At 53.2% G+C, this 20,670-nt stretch overlaps 1 protein-coding gene across 4 annotated transcripts in view; it reads right to left on the reverse strand.

Annotated features, from left to right (window-relative positions):
• LOC307242242 (transcription factor COE3) overlaps window positions 1-20,670 on the reverse strand; it is a 75,136-nt gene that overhangs the window by 6,366 nt on the left and 48,100 nt on the right. For 2 of the 4 annotated variants that reach the window (XM_080016623.1, XM_080016621.1), the window contains exons 9-11: window positions 16,794-16,924; window positions 16,182-16,308; window positions 5,464-5,552 (exon numbers count right to left, since the gene is read on the reverse strand). In XM_080016623.1, the coding sequence (XP_079872749.1) occupies window positions 5,464-5,552; window positions 16,182-16,308; window positions 16,794-16,924 (347 nt within the window). Of the gene's footprint in view, window positions 1-5,463; window positions 5,553-16,181; window positions 16,309-16,793; window positions 16,928-20,670 lie in introns of all 4 variants that reach the window. The other 2 variants (XM_080016622.1, XM_080016620.1) reach the window with 1 other exon arrangement.

The following is a 20,670-nucleotide window of genomic DNA, read 5'->3' on the forward strand; positions in this document are numbered from 1 at the left end:
CCTATCTTAATTAAACCGGCGTGGTCCTTCAAAAAAAAAAAAAAAAAAAAAAACACAACACCTCAACCCCCTAATTCCGGGGCCTCACGTTTGCTCCGGAGTTCAGCGCCCCCCACCCGCCCCTCTCCCTCTCTCCCTCTCTCTCTCTCTCTCTCTCTCTCTCTCTCTCTTCTGTCTCTTCAGAACAATAAAGTAAATTAGCTCTGGGTTAATCTAGTTCTGTTGTAATGACATTAAGGAATTTTTCAATTAACCTCTTTTGACTGGCTGTTGCAAAGGACTTCACAAATGACTTCCCATCCGGGCGCAGAGCTGGGTGCCCGTGCCTCGGGGACACGGATGCTCGGGATGTGGTCTTATCCATGTCTGCATGCTTGCCCCTGCTTGACAATGCGGATTAGCCGTGTTGCTTTGGCTCAACGCTGAAAATGAGTTGGCCCTGGATCCTGCACACACACACACACACACACACACACACACACACACACACACACACACACACACACACACAATCACACACACACACACACACACACACACACACACACACACGCGAGCACCCCTGCACCCCCACACACACACTCAGGGCTTACAGCTAGGTGGGGTTTGGCCCCTGTTTGCGTGTCTTTATCTTCTCTTTGAATTGAGCACTTACAATTAAATCCCTCTCACGGAACCAAACTGCTCTTTTTTTAATCTTTTTTTTTTTTGGGGGGGGGGGGTGTGTCTTGGTCACCGTGCTACAGAAGGTGTACGATGACTGGAAAATAAACCCTCTCCCCCATTTGGAGTGCGTCTAATCTGACGAAAGCGGCCGCTTGTTGTCACCCGCCACCCGGTGAAAAGCCGGCGTAAGGAAAAAAACAACAATCTCAGATGGCGCTTGTTTTCCTCCCACATTCGCCCCTGTGTTTTCCTCTTTTTCGACGGCCCCCAGTAATTTGTCTGAAGTGTTCCTGTCGCTTGGCTTGGCAGCGGGCGGGCGCCCGGATTAAGACGGCAGCTGCGGTAAATGAATGTAAACACAGCCCCTCGCGCCTTCAAACAGCGGCCTCCAAGACTTGGCCTGCGTTGGCGCGAAGAGAGAAAGGAATAAGGAAGGGGAAGGAGAGAAAAAAGGAAAGAAAGAAAGAAAAAAAGACCCCCACCCTACCCCCACTCCATCCCTCCTCCTTTCATCCCAGATCCAGTGGAGTCCTCGATTTATCAAGATGAATGCGTCGCCCCCGCAGCCCGTCCCGCCGCACGCCACGCTCCCTTATAGAAACATATCGCTTAATCCACCCCAAGTTACCGGATGGGCGGCTCTTAGAATGGGCATTTACCTCTGAAATTGGTGTGTACGCTCAACGTCGCATGCATCTAGTTTGCATACAAATAAAGAATTACGGTGGCCGTGCGGCAGGTAGGGCTAAATGAGAGGAACCAGCTGTCTTGATGTGTTCTCATCAGGCAGAACAGATTTCTCCCCTCGCTCGCCGAGTGAGATAAAGTGGGGTTTTTTTTTTTTTCCTCCCCTTTCTCTTCCCTCTCTCCCCGTCTCCCCGCCGCAGTTAATAATTACCAATAATCTATTCTATCATATTTCAAGATCTCCTACATGGCTCTCAATTTTAAACAACAATTAAAGCAATTAAGACTGTCACATTCGCCAGCCGTGTTTCATTCTCCAAAGCGGAAAAGCGCTCCCGCGCCCCGCTCCCCTCCTCGTCCATATGGCGCTTTTTCCGGGGTGGCGGCAGCGGCGGCGACATAAGGACGGCTCGGGAGAAAAGGGGGAGAGGGAGAGAGAGAGAGAGAGAGAGAGAGAGAGAGCGAGAGAGAGAGGGAGAGAGAAAGCGATATCGCCTCTCATCCTTAATCTGTCGTTTACCGCGTGGTGTCTTAACTAACCGAGCCGACTGCCGGGGCTACGCTTAAGTGGCAGCCGAGTCATATCCGAGGGATGATGGGAAGCAAGCGCCCGGCGGGCCAATCAGAGGCCGGCGTTTGTTTTAGGGGGTTTTCTTTTTCTTTTTTTTTCCTTTTTTTTTTTTGTGCGCCGGCGAGACGCGAGACGCTGTCACGCGCGTCGGAGCTCACGCTGCGAATGCGATTAGCGCTGGGAATGGCGGGGTTTTTATATATATATATATATATATTTATTTTTTTCCGAGGGCATTTCCATGTAAATCTCGCCGCCACTGCCGCCGCGTAATGGTGTAATTGGCTTTCTCGTCATGGAGACGTATCGGGGACGCACCATGTTAAATCGAGACAATTAAAGCTCGCAGAGTGATCTCCGTTGTTCTGCGACAAAAGGCGTGACGGATCGCCGCCATTGTTTGTTTCGTTTCGTTCCTCCGGCGCCGCATAGAGGTTCCGGCGTCGCGCGACAGTTTTTGTTTTTTTTCCCGCCGGCTGATAAATCACCTTTGGATTTTTGGGATTTTGGTTTTAAGTGACAAATGATGGCGACATTAAAATGACGCGGTCCGAAACTGGCCCCGGATATGACTCTGGGAGCCGCAGATTAACATGAATGTTGTATTTATATTATCACAGTTAATAAAAGAGGTCCAGGTTATGTAGCTCCGAGTGCTAATGCCATTATAAAACTGTAAGGCAATTACTGTGTTAGCTCTAGCCTCAGGTAATGAACGCATTCAGAAGCACGGGGCCATTAGACGAAGGTACTTCAAAGTGCACAGGAAGAGATTCATTTAAATACATGGGTAATTGCTTGACATGAACACATTTGTAATATTTTTCTCTCCTCGTGGATTACACAAAGAACTGGAAAAGAATGGGCTTACGCTCATTTTGGGGCGGGTGGGGTAGGGGGGGGAGGCGTAGAAAAGAATCCAAAGCAATCAGCTTAATAATAAAACAATATTGAGTTTCCGCTTTTAATTTCATAATGAATCTAATTTGTTACAGTAGAGAGAAATTGAGTGTGATATAATGTGATATCCAGTCTATTTGTCCATTACTGCCAGAGGGCACAAAACGGTATTATAAATTGTCTTTTTTTTTTTTTTTTTTTTTTCCTTCCTTTCTTTTTATATTATGGGGAGAAAATTGTTTTATAACAAGATCTTAAAAAGGAGGGTGAATTCCAAAGTCTCTCTTCGCTTAACGCGATGCCCGCAAACCAATCTCCTTTCTCATCACTTGACTGCTCGCACTTATTACTTTCATATTCACCCTGGACTTTGCATTGAATTTTTATATCTCCGCTCCTCCCACAGGGTCAGACTGTCATCCGCGATGTTGTCTCAGAATTACGAGGTAAACTTCAATCAGAGGCAGCTTCCCCCTCAGTTTTTTCATTTTTTTTTTTATTCTCTCTCTCTCTCTCTCTCTCTCTCTCTCTCTCTCGCTCACTCGCTCTCTGTGTAGCAACAATATTAGCGTGCATCCCTCGCTATCCATGAGCACTCCCATATTGGCTTTCTGTCTCCTTACAATTACCACGTGTCTTACTGGTCCCAGGGAGGAGGCTGGTGGAAATCAATAGCGCAGTAATATTATCAACTGGAGGGTGAAGTCATTGGGAATGCTGGAGGAGAGAGAGGGAGCGAGAGGCGGAGGGAGGGAGGGCGGCGGCCTCAGTGTGGATTTGCCTTGCTGCTAATGCACGAGCGCCGCCGCGTCCTCCGACGTTATCTCCTTTTTATAGAGTCCCTCCCCGCCCTCACCTGCGCCCTGTAATGGCCGACCCCCCCCCTCTACGCCGCGCCCGCTCCGTCTCTCGTTCCAGACGGACCCCCCCCGCCCCCACCCGGGCCTATATCGTTTCGGAGAGGGGGGGTGCTTTCTGACCCTGCCGGCCGACCCCGGGATGGCAAGCTTAACAATGACGAATCACTCGGCGGGGATCATTTACATGCCCCCTGAACCCCATATTTGGGTCCATTAGAGAGCAAATCAAATATTTATGTTGTTTATTGGAAGTGCAGGGTTTCATCTCACTCGGTGATTGTTTCATGCAAAGGCTGGGAGACCTCGGCGTATCCGCGCGCCCGGGAAACTAATCTCGGGCTCGGTGTCAAAAAAAAAAAAAAAAAAAAAAAAACCCGATCCGGCCCCCCGAACGAATTGTACTCAGGGAAAAAAGAAAGTCGGGTTTCTCCGTAATACGTAATACGCCGATGTTTAACACGGTGAGTTTCCAAAGACGCTCTGACTTCCAACACAGGGAGGGAGAGAGATGGAAAGGGGGAGAGAGAGAGGGAGGGGGGGAGAGAGAGAGAGAGATGGAGAGGGGGAGAGAGAGGGGGGGGAGGGAGGGGTGTGGAGGTAGAGGGAGGGAGCAAGAGAGAGAGGGGAGGGAGAGGGAGCGAGACAGAGAGACTCGTATAAAATGTTGGCGCGCTATCTCTCCGGGTCGGCCTTTCGCGGCGGAAATGAGAGCAACATTTCATGTCCAGGTGTTGTGTTGGGTCTCCGTGGGGATCGGCCCTAATTGAAACACTTCATACAGTGTGCCGCTGATGGTGCTGATGGTGCCGGTGGTGCTGCTGCCGCCGCCGCTGCTGCTGGTGGATGAGCCTGCGTCGGCCAAACTAGCTCGTCCATAGCGACCCGCGCGGTCTGTTCCTTATTAAATTGTCCATTGGCCGTTAATGATATTGCGCCGCTCGCACGCTGGGATTTAATAGATAAGGCCTTTAAATGTTTTACAGTATTATTAAAACTCAGAGGTGGCCGCCGCTTTATTTCGTGCCGCCAGGCCTCCCCCCCCCCCCCCCCCCCCCCCCCCAACAAACTAATCAGTCATATTACCACACTCCACGAAGTCCGGGAACGCCATTTGCCGGCAGAGCGGGGCGACCCGCGTCGATATCGTCGCCGAGAGTCAGAAACGGGGAAAAGAAATCAACGCCGACGGCGGTGGCGGCGGCGGGAGAAAAAAGAGAGGGGGCTGGAAGGAGAGCCGATCATCTGCGGCCGTCCGGGGGCGCGGCCGCGGGACCGGAGCGGAAGACAGGGCCCGCCTCCCACCCCCCCGCCCCCCGCGACCCAGGCTGGGAGAGAAAACGCGGGGAGAAAGCCGCCGCCGTAATGACACGCGGCCCGTTGTCTATTAGCCGCGCTAAGATGAGGGGGTTTACGGCACAGGGCTCTGTAAACAAAAGATTAAACCAAATCGAGCAGCAGAAAATGAAAGGAAAACAGGAGCGGGGTAATGAGGGCGCAGACGTTGCCTCTGACCAGATTACCATCTCCACAGACTACTGGAGAGGAAAGCGCCTGATTGAGCCATTTTACCACACAGCGAGTTTTTTTTTTTTTTTTTAACGCCTCTACGCCCTCGCGCACAAAAACCCAATACCATTACCGCGATCGGGGAAGTTTGGGGGGGTCGCGGTATTTTCCTTTAGTGACCCCCCCCACCCCCCCTTCCCTCTCCCCTTCCCCCTTCCCCACCAAGCTCTTGGTCCTGTCTTTTCTTTGGAGGTAATACACTGGGATACTGACCTTCGGTAACCTTTCGGGATCACCTGGGTGCCTGGGGATGACCTTCTGCAGCCTCTGGAAACCATAATCAATGGTGGGCTCGTTCAGGGCTGCGAAGAGGAGAGACACACGGGAGGAAAGGGGGAAGAAAAGAAAGAAAAAGAAGAATATTTCGTTACCAATTTTGGCCGAGCGGGAGCAGAGGGGGCGCTAATTGAGAAGTCTGTTGGAGTTTACCCGTACGGAGGGGGGAGGGATAAGAAGTCGGAACGCCTCATTTCGAAGAGGGAATCTCCCGGGTGCGGACGGTGTTTTATGAAACAGACGGTGGCTCAAAGGGGGAGCTGGGTGCGGTGGGGGTGTGGTGGGTGGCGGAAAATGACACGCGCTCCTCTGCTCTGACACCCGTGTCACCGAGTGTTATTCCATTAACAGCCGCGATGACCTACATCGGCCTGAGAATCCTTCCCCGGGAGCCCTCCTCCCTCTTTCATCTGCGGAATATTGACTACGGCAAACTACATGGCGGGGGGCCGGGCGGTGGTGATGGGGGGGGGTTCTTTTAATCTAACAGTGCTTTAATAATCTGCGAAAGGCTGTCCACACATTGATCTACAGTAAGTCGCTGTCATTTCACTCTTCGCCCGCGCTCACGCCGCCCGCCACATCGGGGCCCGGTGAAATACGACGGCGCGTCCCGCGGAGCCATTAATCCCCCCCCCCCCCCCCCTGCGCACGCACACACACACACACCCTGAAATAGTAATCTGGGGCACGCCGGCATATTGGACCGATGAATCAGAGGCACAAAGTAAATGAATCATAACCCCGGACTTTTGGTGGAGAGCGGTGAGCGTTTTATACGTCTGACAGCCCTAATGGGTAATTGAAGGCATCCTTACAGCTCCGGCTGATTCTAAACAATCATGCGCACACCCGTAGGCAGGGCAGGGAAGGAGGGAGGGAGGGGAAGGAGGAGTGCGGTGTAAAGGGTGAGGGTGGTGGTGGGGGGCGGGCGGGGGCGGGGGGGCAGGAACGACTTAATAGAGAACATCACTTCTCAATGTAGATATCATTTTCAGGAGAGTAACTCCGCCGAGCGAGGCGCTTCATAAATCAATGGCTTTCTGTGGAGACTAATAAGAGCCGCCTGCCTCTATTCATTGTTCAGCCCTGTAATTTGGCCCATCACTCATTACTCAGCGTGTAACGCCGGCGTTAACACCGCACAGCTCGCTGAACCCGCTCGCTCGCACGCCGCGCCGCGCCCCCACGCGGAGGCACGAGTCGGGGAGGCGGGTGGGGGCGGCGGGGCCGGGGTGGTGGGACCCACACCCGGAGAAAAGCAAAATGTCGAGGCTTCTTTCTCTTTGTCTTTTCTATCTCCAAAATGAGAAAGGGGGGAAAAAAAAAACCCACCCAGATACCACACACACGCACACAACGCGTCCTGTACCACGCGCCCAGTCGGACCCAACAGGGGGGGGATTCGCCGGCCCCCGGGCGTGACGGAGTGGAGCAATTACGCAATGCCTCACGGCGCGTACCACGCCCGGTGCGTACCCCGCCCCGCCCCCCGGAAATCAGGTTTCTCATCGCCCGCCGCCGTATATTCCTCCAAAAGAACGATCGCCATCGCGTTTGGACTTTGGTTCCGAACGGGAGGGGGAACGCGATCTCCTCCTTAATAAAGGATTGATCTGCGGTATTGATCGTACATGACAAGGCTGTGGCAAGGAATTTGCTCTCTCTCTCTCTCTCTCTCTTTGGCTATTTCCACCCGACCCCCCTTTCTCACGCACTCTTGCAGTCTAACAAATGTATACATTGGCCGCGTGTGAATGTGTTTGTGTTTGTGTGTGTGTGTGTGTGTGTGAGTGAGTGTGTGTACGCACGGTACCCCCCGCCAGCCCCACCCCACCCGCCGGACCCCGCTGCTCAGTGTGATGTAAATTGTGTATGTGTAAAAAGCACTCCATAATCAGGCCATCCATCATCAGAGGCTGTCAGTGGGCTCTCTCAGGGTGATACATCACGCTCTCCTGTCCTCTGCCTCAGCTGGGGCCGGCCCGCTCAACCCGCCGGGCATGCTGGGAACGCAGCCGTTGAGCCGCGCGGCGCAAGGGGAGAAGGGGAGACCCGGGCTGGGAAAAGGTGAGGCTGTTTGATGCATCTCTCCGGCGATAATGACGCCCCGTCCGGGAGAGGGGGTAAAAAAATAAAATAAAAATAGACGAAAATGCGAATAACGGAGCGCCGTTAGGAGGTCATGATGTCCCCGCGTCCCCCACAAAGGCGTTTTGGACTTACAGTTTTTTTTTTGGGGGGGGGGTCATCCGTGGCCCCCGAAGCGTAGATTTTTATTATTTTTTTTTTTTTAAGCGGCGTTTGGAGCTCGCGGGCCGGCGGCGCGAGTATCAGGTGCCCGCCTCCTGCATGCCGACATGTCGCCGTCTCATCTATCATGGAGATGATCTTTGTAACAACCCCGGCGTAATGAAATTGGTGACACAGACCGCCATCTGCTATTGATTTCATGCAAATGCCTTTGACAGCTGATGGAGACTTGCATTAGCGCTAAACGGTGCTGTCAGTTGATGAGTTGACAGTTCTGTAGTCGCGGCATGTACCCGGGCGCAGACAGACACAGACAGCATCAATAATCCTAGAAGAGCTGCTGATGATATATACTGAGCACCGCGCATCCCATCGCGGACGATAAAGGAAATATCTATTTCTCGGAGGCTCGGAAAGACTTTTTCCTTTGCTCGGACTCCTGGTTCTCTCTTCGGTTTCACAAGGCGTCGCCGCCTCCAACGCCGCACGCACGCACGTGCTCCCGGCGGCAGTTCAGTCCAAGGGGAAGGTTTTAGGGGTTGGGGGGTGGGGAGGTGGAGGTGGCGGAGCGCGTGGAGTATGCCCCCCTACGAGGGTTCTCAGCCGCCACGGGGAAACACGAAACCCCTCAGCACATATCCCCATAAATCCTTCGCCGGGTGGGGAGTCTCTCGCTGAGGAAGGGGGGGGGGGGGGGGGGGGGGCTGGGTGGGTGGGGTGGGCGTGGCGGGGTGGGGGTGGGGATTCGGTTGCTGGCACGTTCCAGTCACGCCCGCTTCTCCGGCCCGCGGCCAATCAATACCACTTTCCTGTTTTAGAGGCGGGTAATTATGAGGTGGAGAGATTGTGTGACCTCTCACCCCTGCTGCATTACTCGGCTGATATTAAGATAAATTGCCTGATTTTGGGTAAACATATGCTGCAATTCAAACTGTCAACACTGGTTTGCTCAGGGATAATTTGTATTGATCTCCTGGCTTCTTCCCCATTTTGCTTACTGACCTCATGGATAATTAGAGAAAAAGAGACACAGGGAGGTAAAGGCAGGGCTTGCATTTGAATACTTTGCAGGGCCGGGGGGGTGGAGGAGGGGGGAGGGGGTGGGGTAAAGGGATTGTTAGGTGGAGGAGAGCGAGAGCGAGAACAATACGGGGCCTAATGGAATTTTCATTTTCTCTCATCTTCCGTTCGGCTTTTTCCGACAACTTAGATGTTTAGTTCAATTACAGCCACTGACACTTATCTTCCTGTTATCCCCGCGCCCGCGCCGCGGCACATGTAAACGGGGGGGTTTGATGTTCTTTAATATGTTTTTCCCGGGGTTTCATTTCGGGGATGATTAGAATTTAACAAAGCGGCGAGACAACAAAGTGACGCCGGGCGCCTGAGAAAGCGCGAGCGGAGACCCTCCGGAAGGGAGGGCGTCTCTCGCCTGGGTGGAGGCTCGGAAGCAAGCCTCACCGTGATCCTGTCTTTTTTTTTTTCTTCTTTTCTTTTTTTTCTTTCTTTTTTTCGAGCGACAGCGGCCCGGAGTCGCGGTGTGCGGCGGCGGCGGAAACGGGCGTTTCTGCAGCCCGTTCTCGATCTGGCGTCATCCCTCCATTCCATTCCACTACCCCCCCGCCCCCTCCGTCTCGCCACTTTGCCGAGAACGCCGCGCGGACGGGGCCTCGACACGGCATCCCAGCGCGGTCCGCCGCTCCCTCCCCGTGTTCCCCGGGAGTAGGACATGAGTAGACTCTCCGCGGGAAGCGCGGCAAACACGGGCCGACGCCGGGGCGGCAGGAGTGCTTACATCGCCGCGCCCGCCCGCCCCCCCGGTCCATGTAAGCGGATGGAGGACACTTATTGACCCTACAGTAACGGGGTATAAACATAGGGAAATGTTTGAGCAAAGCAGTAAATTTGAGGGAAATTGTTCCTTGTTAAGTCTACGGGCCTGAATGGGAAGTGAGCTCCGAGTGCCGGCATTCCTGCCAGCCATTACAGCTTATTACGATAACTCTATCTTTCCAGGAGATAAAAACCTAGCCTTGTTGCCATTTGCCAGCTATTACTTTCGCTAATTATACTTAACTGCTTCGAGCTTATCTCCACTCCTCCTACACCATTGAGCAGTTATTTTTTTTCTCCCCCTCCCCCTCCTCCCCCTTAACACAAATTAGCGGCGGAGTGGGAGTCGGAAAGGGGGGAGACAGATAAACAGAACAGGCAGAAGTTCATTCGAGTGTTATTGCGTTTGTAACTCGTCAGAGAGTCGAATGCGGCTTGTTAGACGGACGAAGGTCACGGCAACATCAGTCCAAGAGAAAGTACGGTGTTTTGTTTGGGGGGGGGCGGGTTTTGCCGACACGTGAGTGAGTGCCGACCGGTTCAGGGCGGATCGGGGGGGGGGACGCCCGATCTCGTACGTGTGGGTTAAACTGAGGGGAGGGTTAAAAACTCCAACGTGTAGACGGAAGGCGAGGCGTTCAAAGGTCGTCATGCGGAGGAAGGAGTCTCATCTTGTCTTGAATTTAGAAAAAGGAAAAAAAAAGAAAGATTTTAAAAGAGGAACCAAGCCCACTTTCACAGCAAACCCACGCAAAGACGGAGCAAAAACCTGGTCCGGGGTTTGAACACTGACCATATCATCTCCATCCACCGTGGCCGGCTATCACTGAGTGATTCCATCTCCAGCGGTCTCGAGATGAACAGGAAATTAAAATTTCAAAGAACTGCAGTTAAGATAAATCAATGGAGACAGATCAATGTTCATTGAAATTTCATGAACTTTGAGCCAATGTGGACGGGAAGAAAGAGAGAGAGAGAAAAAAAAAAGAAGAAGGAGGAGAAGGAGAAACCCCCGACAGTTACAGTCTCCTGCAGATATTGCCCCTGTAATAGATAGAATGTAATTAACATGGTTTAAAAAGGGAGCGGTGTTACAGATTGCTCACCCTCACTTTGAAACCTCTCGTATTGGTGGCATTATTAAAAAAAAAAAAAAAAAGAGGGGGGGGACACCTGTTAAATCCTCTTGAATGACATCTAAAGGGAGCGTGCCCCCCCTCCCCCCCGCCAGCAACGCCTTGTGGACTTTCACACATTACCGGCCAACAGAAATCAAATGGGTTCCCTTCACAGCTGATTGCGGGCGCAAATTAATATTGTAAAATGAAGATCAATACATGGACGGGGCGCCGATCGATGACGGCTAAATTACGGCCGCGTTTTCCCCCCCTCATTCAAGATGAGTTGTGTTTTCCTCTCAAAGTCAATACCGCGTAGCCTCCCTCATTCATTTCTCAATAAACTTGCCGATGAATTTCAATCAAAATGCGGCAGAGAGCGATGGGGGGGTGTGGGGGGGTGGGGGGGGGTGTAGTTCCTTTAAAGCCTGTTGGGTGTGGAACATTTCGAAAATGGGGCAAGGGGCGGTGGGGGCGCGTTTGTGTGTGTGTGTATGTGTGTGTGTGAGTGGTGGAGTGTGTGACTGTAGGAAGAGAAAGATCCTCGTCTATCAACGACCCGCCCCCACCCGCCGCCCCCCCCCCCCTTCTCTCCCTCCCCCTCCTCCCTCTATCTGTCTTTGGGCGGAGGACGGATGTTGAAACCTGGCGAGGACAATCCATTTACAGAGCCATTAGAAAGCAAAACCTGCAACGATGCTGTGAAACCCCAAGAAAATGGGTCCAATTAAAATTGAAATCAATGAATAGTATCCTTACAAAGAAACGAAAACAAAACCCCTACCTTGATTTTCTCCCCCCCCCTCTCCCTCTCTCTCTCTCTCTCCCCCTCTCTGTTAAAAGAAAGCCGTAATACAAGTCCCGGGGAGGCGGCGTAACGGGGTAAAAGCCGCGCTCAACCCCGCAGGTATTTATTTCAATCAATTTCCCGGAGCTGGATTTCACAGGTCACTTGCTGATAACACGCTGGGAAATAATGCCACAGTGTGCTTCTCAAAGCCTACCTGACAAGCCGCCTGACAGCGGGGGAGTTAGTGCACGTCATGTCAGCCCCCTAATTGGACACGAGGACCTTCCTCCGCCAAAACCTTGTCGCGTTTCCGCCAAAAGCTCGCGAGGCCTTCAAAACCGAGCCCGGCGTAGCCGGGTGACGACTGTCTCCTTGGCTCCCGCGCAGGTAGCGCTAAAGAGCGCCGTCGTAATGAGACAAGGAGGGCCGGCGGTGTGGCTCGCGCAACAACCCCCGCCGCCGCCGCCCCCCTCACCACCACCCGCCCCCAGCCGATCACTCTTGCACCATGCAGTGTCAGTAGGACATGGCTGGGCTTTGCATCTTGTATCTTGTCTCAAGCATTATGCTCTAACCTCATTCACACCCAAGATTTCACTTCCGAGGCCGTTTCATCCAGACGCGGCCGTGCTTCAAACGGGGGGGGGGGGTCCTTTCAACCCCCGGCTTCCATGGAACTCCCTGCTTTGCGCGCCGCAGTTCCGGCCTTAAATGCGCTCGCTGTGTGTCCTTAAATCTCTCCTCCACAGCTGATCTGTTTACATACCTCCGTGAATGCCTTTGATTATAGCGTATCTTTGCCGTTAGCCGCACCCCGTCGCCGGGCGGCAAACGCACCAGCGCACCGAGCCCAACCCCGCCGGACCGGTAATGACGAGGAAGCCCTCCATCTTGATCGGCCTCTGAATCTGGAGCTTCAAAGTGCTCGGGGTGGAGAGGAGGCCTCGGGATAAGCCCGACACACAGTCTGAACAGCACGGGACCCTATCTGATGTGTCGTGATAAAGACGTCCATGTTTGTTTTTTTTCCAGGAGTGTGTTTGATTTTGGATTCCCAGTACCGGATCTATTTATATCTCAACCTTACTCTGAAAAGCAAAAGGGGATTACACGTCCAAGTTAACATTGCTCGTGTAAATGTTAGTAGGTTAAATAAAAGGGGGGCATCATTGCTGCACTATTTACAACTTCTTTCCTGCCCCCACATCCCTTACAGGAGTGACATTTCTTGATCTCCCCAGTATTGAGTGAAGCACACATGACCCCTTTGTCCTTATGTTGATGAATGACTGCCTCATACCCATTTTGTCAGATTTTGGTGCAGTGGAGTCGATAGCGTCACCTTGACAAGAAAAGTTTGTGATCCATCAGCCCTCAAGGCTGTCTGGGCCCCCAACTAAAGGCCTGGCAGGAGCATCTCGCGGTATGGGGGAGTCTGCTCCATCAAAAAATCCCTCACCCGGCGTGTTGTGTGCAATGCTGTGGGGTCGAACGAATGGCTCTTGTTACTGCCACTTTACAGAGGTGGGGGCAGGGGGAGGGAGAGGGGGGAAAAAAAACACTTGACTTGTACTAATAGCCGAGAAGCCATGCTGGTCACCAAAGGTCTGAAGACGAAGCACCCTGTCAGTGCCCAGCTTGGGAAATTAGCAAATAATGTTCCCTACCCCCTGACAAATGTGTGACAGCTCGCCTTCGCCAATCATTCTCTGCTAACGTTATGATGCATGTCCTGTATCCCCACCAGAGGATACAGGCGAAGTTTACTGACCCTCAATTTACCCATGACAAATGGGGTCCCGGTAAATGTGCGTTTTCTGGGGCGCGGAAGGGGTTTCATTTTAAGCAATCCCGGTTATATGGATGTCACTGATTAGGATAAATAGTGGCTGAGTGTGTTAGGACTGCGAGCCGAGCCATATTACCATGGACCTGCACCGCCGCCCCGGGAGAGGAGCTCTCATGGAAACCTGGGCAATATAGTAAAACCAAAAGCTCTGATGCAATTAGGCGCTCAGAGTGGATAAATTGTACGGTCAGGGTTTTTATTTATGATTTACTCTTTCATACGGAGGGGGCAACTGTGTTGTAAAATGGTTGTAAATAGGGTGGTAAAAAAATAAATGGTACCAGCGCGCACTCTTTGCACTGCCTAATAAAGTGGGATGTATTGACTCGGGACCGGCTCGGACTTTCTCCTTTTGATTTTCTACAACCTTGCTGACAGTTGGTTCAACCGGCCGTCCTGGCCAATGGATAACCGATACATGGATTAAGCCGAGGACGAGCCGGCTCCCGGGGACGACACTTTGTTAGAAGGTATAAAGTTGAAAACCTGCGCGGCGAAATAGCCGGGTGTGTCATTTCTTTAAAAACACGCCAATTAAAGCACATAAGCTCCTTGAAAAGCCGCCGTGGAGAAAAAAAAGAAAAAAAAAAACGCGGCGCGGGGGTTTTCGCACGACGTGTCGGCGTGCCTCATTAGTGTTTCCAAATGTCCAGTCGTCAGTGCCTACAGGATTATTTGATGCACGCTATAGAGTCCTGAGAACGGTTTGTGTGTTCTGGAAGCGTTCCAGCGCTACTCTTAACCCCGGCGAGGACGTGTTCCTCCGCTGTCGGAGTCGACTGCAGTCTCCTCTATGTTGACTCTCGGTAATTTGTGATAATTTCTTAAATTGAGCGAGTTAAATCTCCACAATTAGGCTGGTGGGGCAAAGAGGAGTCAACATGAAAAAAAAAAGGGGGGGGGGGGGGGGGGGGTCCTGAATACTCCTCTCAAGGCAAGCGCTCAGGTCACGCTTGAAGCCCGGGCTTTGATAAGGAGGCTTTTGATATGCACACGCCCACCCTGCCCTTGTGGGGCGTCGCCGTAACCTTCTGTGTGCTTGAGACGAGGCCTTGTCACTGCACTACGCGCGCCTTGGCACCATCTCGCTTTCCCTTGCACCTGTCGGTCATTTCGCAGTCGAGTCCGGCGACGCGGCGTCTGTCACCCGGCGATTACCGTAACGTGCGGAATCGGCCGTGGCCGATTCTACCGTCGAGTGGCGCGGCGCGGCGCTCTCAAAGCAGTCTCGCCCTCTCAGGCGTCCGACCCCTGCAACAATCGGGGTGAGCCTCGCGGGGGAATACGCCGGGCGGAGGAGCCGGACCTGTCTATCGGCGACTTTCTCTTTTAATTCGCCGCACTAATCAATTGCACCTCCGTTGCCTCCCAGGGTAATTGTATCTCTCCGCTAACTGGAAGCGAGTCGGAACCGAGGGAAGAAGGAGGAGGAGGAAGAATGGAAGGAGGGAGGGAGGGAGAGGGGGGTGGGGGGGGGGGGGATCAACAAAGATAGAGAGGAAGGGACACGTACCCCCAGTAAAACCTGATGGTAATCATCCCAATCCGCTTAGCCTGTGTGACTAATGGGGTCTGTTCTTAAGGGACCTGGCACTTTCACCGGGGTACTATAGAAGCCATTAATGTCTTAACTTATACACCTTCCCAGGGTTTCACGCCAGCACATGTCCTCGCTCGCTCGCTCGCTCGCACGCACGCACGCACACGCTCACACACTTACAAACAGGCACACTACACTCTTGTTTCATTATCCTGGTGCCTTGTTGGCCTATGCTCCGCTCCTGCGAGGGAAGGTTAAACGCAGGAGGGCTCGGCCAGACTGCACGCCTGGAAGGGGAAGGGGGACGGATAGCCGCTGGTGCTGGTGGTGGTTTGGGGGTGTGTAGAGAGAGAGGGGGGGGGTGACTTGATGAGAAACAGCTGCCCCCAGGATGAAGGGGGTCTGGGTTGGGTGAGGGGGTCCACCCCCCCCCCCCCCCCCAGCCCAATCCCACTTTGCAATTCTGCTGCGCTCAAGGCCAGGGCTGCGTTGGAGGCCTGAGGGTGGTGCCGGGTGGTGGTGGTGGGGGGGGTGAGAGTGAGAGTGCTTTCACGACACCCCCCCCACACACACACACACACACAGATTTTTTTTGTTTTCCTTTCGCTCATTCTGCCCATCAAGAGTTGGAAGCAGACAGAGGCTTCCAGGTCAGACAGGCTGTGACCCCACCCCCTGACCTCTGTCTCCTCACCAATGATGACAGATAAGACCGCCACTTCCTTCTGTTAGCCCAGATAATCAGACGTATAATCGGACCCTTACTTTAAAGTCCGACACACACTTCTTCTGCGTTTCCTCGGGCTCTTCTCCCTCTCCCTCTCCGTATTAGGTTCTCCCCGCGTGTTTTTTTTTGTTTGTTTTGTTTTTGGCCACACGAGCGACCCGAATTGTGCCACTCCGTCCACCATCATCAACAAAGTGCACTGCTTCCTGTTCTATCGGCAAATGAACGGGGGAGCTGTGTCTATCTCACGGTGGGGGCGGATGAATAGAATTGGCAGAACGAGTCACCCTGACAGCTTGGGTTTAACAGCGCTTGGCAGCGCCGTGTAATGGCGGGTCACGGAGGGATCGCGTTACACTTGCGCAAAAGTCCTTCGTCCGAAAAAAACACCTTTCAGCGCTGCCTCGCGGATCTCACACGTTTGACATTCCGGCAAGCGAGGGACCACCCCCCCCCCCCTGCCCGCTGGTTTCGTTTTTTTGGCGGAGCCGTAGGAAGGAGGGTGGGGGTGGTGGTGGGGGAGACGGGGGGCTTTTTTGACTCACCGGTGTAGACGAATCTCCCCGGGGCGCCTTTGCAGAACTGCTTGGACTTGTAGGACAGCGTGACTTCCACCACGCCGGGGATGTGTCTCGGTGGGGTCTGGACGCGGATGGCGTGGGGGGTTATCAGCTGGTTCAGAGGGGCACAGACGGAAAATAGATTCAAAGGAAATAAAAAACATACAAATAATTACGAGCCCAGAGTCAATTCCGGGGCCTTTCCTGAATTGAAAGAAGTCACTTTTCTCTCAGAGGGAGCAGCAGAATCTGATTAAAACCAAACACGGGGATCTTTTATTTTAATTACCTTTGATTATTTCAAATTAAAATGACTAAAGTGCTTCAAAACCAAGGGTTTGAAGCTTTAAAGTCCACTTGGTTTGAAGTGGTTTAAACAGGTCCACGGTCCACAGCTCGTTCAGAGGGGGGGATTCTTCAGACCTCTCCTTATTTTGATAATAATATTAATGATAATATTTGGAAAATAAGCTTTTCTTTTTCTGTGATGCGCTTTTCTTTTCTGCTTCACCCCCTCTGTGGAGGATTTTGCGCCATTCACACACACTCGCCTTTCAAAAAACGCGCTTTGCGCCCATTTCCTCCCGCGCTCTTTACCTCGCTCCATACCAGCATGGTGCCGAACACCACCTGCAGGCCGTCGAAGAAGTTGTCGCCGATGATGATGACCGTGGCTCCCCCGGTTGTCCATCCCTCGCTGGGGCTGATGGCCTTGATGCACGGGGTGGCTGCTTGTTCCGAGACAAAGAGAAGAGCCAATTCAGCACCTCGCCTTGGAAAGAAGAAAAACCTCGTGCGGGGGGACGTACAGACACGTATATCCCCTTATGTCTCCTTTACATTCAAGCCTTGTAAGACTTTTCATGGAAATTAACCCCCATACACACCACCACCCCCCCAGACCCCCCGCCGAAAAAAAAAAAAAAATGAAAATGATGGATTTGTCCTCCAAGGCGTGAGAATCAAAATCATTTATCAGCGCGGCGGAGTGGTGTAGTTAAGCAGACCCTTCAAATGGTCCACTTCACAAAGGCTAAACGCCCGGCGTTCGCCAGGAAAATGATTTGATGGAGCAAATTATGTGTCAGGGCAAATGTAGCCATCGGAGTTGATTAAGCGTGCGCCCGCGAGTACAGTAAAAAATTTCAAAGTTGAACACGTCTTAAATGAGTCAGGAACGCGGGCCGTTAAAGCGGAAATGACAAGCTAAAGCCTCGGCGCCCCGCTCGCGTTCTTTCATTACCTTTTGTTCTGCATACGCCGCGCGCCGCCTCCAAAGTGCGGGTTCCGGGGGTTTCATAACGTCAGATACGCTCATGAAATATTTACCTTCTGATTTTTTATTTATTTATTTATTTTTTTCCCCTTTCCCTCTCTCCTCCCGCTCCCCCTTCTGTTTTTGTGATCGATTCAGTCCATTTCATATTGTTTATTACAATGCTTTTCATCTGGCATGACTTCTGCCGCGCGGCTCTGCCCATTCGTCAACGCGGTCCGGGTTGTTATTATAATCTAATTTAAGTGATCCGCCGCCCTCACGTTCGCTGTCATTTGATGCATTACCTTAATATGCCGCTCAGCCCCGACAACGTGTTTACACCCGAAAATAGCATGACAGCCCCGCCGTAAAATAACAATATCAAATTTAATCTATCTCCATCAATATCTTTGAATACACCGGGAATGTGTTTTGTTTGCTCTCCCGCTCGCTTGCTCCCTCTCTCTCTCTCAACGCTCTCCCTCTCCCTCTCCCGCCACTTCCCGAGCCCCGCTCTGCACCTCCATTATCCCCTCCATCCAGTAAGTAAATCACAGTCGGCCATTGTTGTATGGATCACTTCAGACAAGACATCTCCCTTTGTTTGCCTTGCTGTTGGGTCTGTTCAGGTCATGTTTGCTCTCTCTCCATGCCCATAAAGTGCGCACACACACTCTCACGCACACACACGCACACGCACACGCACACACACACACACACACACAGACACACACACACACGTATTGGTACTACAGGGAATCTGACTTTAACAGGCGCTGTTGACTTCATGCTAATCACCTCGTACAGATTTTCATTTGTGAGGCCTGGAGGAGTGACATTTGCTTTCCTTAATTGCGAAGCGGAGCGTCTGAAAGAGGACCAACCCTCCATGGGCACGCCGGGGCCCCCTCTAAGGGCCTGACCTTCATCAGTGCGGACGATTACGGCAAATAATTCACCCTTCAAAATTACTGTAAACAAATTGACTTTGGGGATTGGGGGGGGGGGGGGGGGGGGGGCGCGGGGGGGGGGGGGGGGGGTATCAAACGGTGGTGACGGTGACTGTCGGAGGGGGCAGCTGCAGCCTGCAAAACCTACCACAGCCACACGCACGCACGCACACACACTCAGACAAACACACACACACACACACACACACACACCACCTCGGAAATCCCAGAGCCCCGCCCCCCCCCCTCCCACACACACACACACACACACAGAAGGACCCATGGCGAGGCAGAGACTGAGGCCCTAAGCTGTCCACCCTTCTGCCTAAAAAAAAAAGGGGGGGGGGGGGGGGAGGTACATTTGCATATGTCTCAATGCGCAGACAGAGAGGGGAGCATGTGCTGAATGGGGACCGTGGCGAAGTGGATTACACAGTCAGCGCAGGCGATCTGATGATAGACACACACAACAACCCTCCCAACACACACACACACACGCACACACACACACCCCTCAGCAGATGATAAGCATCAGAGGGATCGGCCACCCCCCCCCCCGAATAAGGACGCCGAAGAACAGGGCCCCGGCCGAGCTCGCGCCCGCCGCAAACTTCTAGCGGCCAATGGCTCCGAATTCGCTTCATTTTTCTGCGCGCGCCGCGCGACCGGCGCGACCGGCGTTCCCAGTGTCCCTCCCCGGGGGGGGGCGGGGCGGAAGACGAGGCGAGCGGAGGGGGATCTGAGCGCGGGAGCGTATTGAGACGCTCAAACAGGTCCGACGTGGCCCCCGAGAAGCCGTCCTTTGTTCCGCCTGCTGAAATGTGTTGTAATTGTGCTGTGGGATGTCCAGATGGTCGGCTGATAGTGCAGCTGATGGGATTATACCTTTTACCTCTCTCTGGGCCATCTGTTCCCTTTGACTCTCCCCTCTCTCTCTCTCTCTCTCTCTCTCTCTCTCTCTCGCTCTCTCTCTCTCCCACTATCACTCTCTCTCTCCCTCTCTCTCTCTTTTAGACCCGGGAGTCTGGATTCACTTGTCTTTATTGCATAAACCCTAACAGCATTACAGCCACTTGGCATGCAAATGAGGCAGGCGCTGCGGGGCCAATGCTGACTCTCCTATATTGTCTGGGGCTCCATAATAGTGGAACAGAGCTCAGGAACGTGTGTGTGTGTGTGTCTTGGAGTGGCGGTGATGGCGGTAGGTGGGGAGGGAGTGGGGGGGGGGGTGTCGCTGTGTCTTTATATGTGTGTGTGGGGCGCGGTGGGGATAAATAAACGCTGCACCACACACGGAGAGAGGAGTTTGGTGAGTCAGTCTCGCCATCCGCCGCTAGCAGCGCCCCTCACGGCCAACAGGGGGCAGCACCTCTTGATCGATGTGAGGCGACGGGTTACTCTCTCGCTCCCTCTCTCTCCGTTGCGCGGGCGGGCGTGCCGGCTCTGTCGCTCGGCCGGGGCCACATATCTGAGGCCCTCTCGCCCGGTGAACTCCCGGGGAAGAATGTGTTGCTAATTTAAAGCACGCCGTCCGCCTGTTGTGTCGGAGGCAGCGCCGCGGAGGACACGGATGAGATTACGCTTTTTTTCTTTGCTTGTCTTTTCTTTTTTCTTTTTTTTTTTTTTTTTTACGAGCCAGTCCTCCCGTCCCCCCCCGCCCCCACCTCCTCCCCCTCCCCCGCCGTCGCCTCCTCCTCCCCCCGGCGTGTCACATCCGCACGCGGCGGGAGAGCGTCGAGAGCTCCGGCTCCGACAGACGCAGACAGGTTTTCACCCTCAGCTTGCGCTGTTGACGCGTGTTAAATTTGTTTTTGTCGTCGAGCCGGGGGCAGGAGGAGCGAAAGTGACTCCTACTTAACGGAGCATGCGAAGTTTCGGCAAAGGCAGAGCGTTTTTTTTTAAAGTTGTTAGACTAAGACATGTTCAACTGGGCGGTTGACAATAGCTCCTTTTCTTCTTCCTCTTCCTCCGCCGCCTGCCGCTTCTTCTTCTTCTTCTTCTTTTTTTTTATGGGGCGTCACTTTCGAGCTCTTTGAGGAGTGTGTTGAAGAGGAGAATGGGATGGGCTGGGGTGTGAAGAACACAAGCGCCCCCCTCTCCCCGCGCGCGCTCGCACGCACGCACGCACACACACACACACACACACACACACACACACGCACACACACACAACACAAGGGGTGCGGGGGGTTCCCGTGGGATTTGGGGAACACGGAGGCAAGGGCTCAACCTCTTTAATTGCTCTCCTCATTAAGGAGGCGGTTGC

The sequence above is a fragment of the Zeus faber genome (genome assembly GCF_960531495.2).
Source record: "Zeus faber genome assembly, chromosome: 16".
NCBI lineage: Eukaryota > Metazoa > Chordata > Actinopteri > Zeiformes > Zeidae > Zeus > Zeus faber.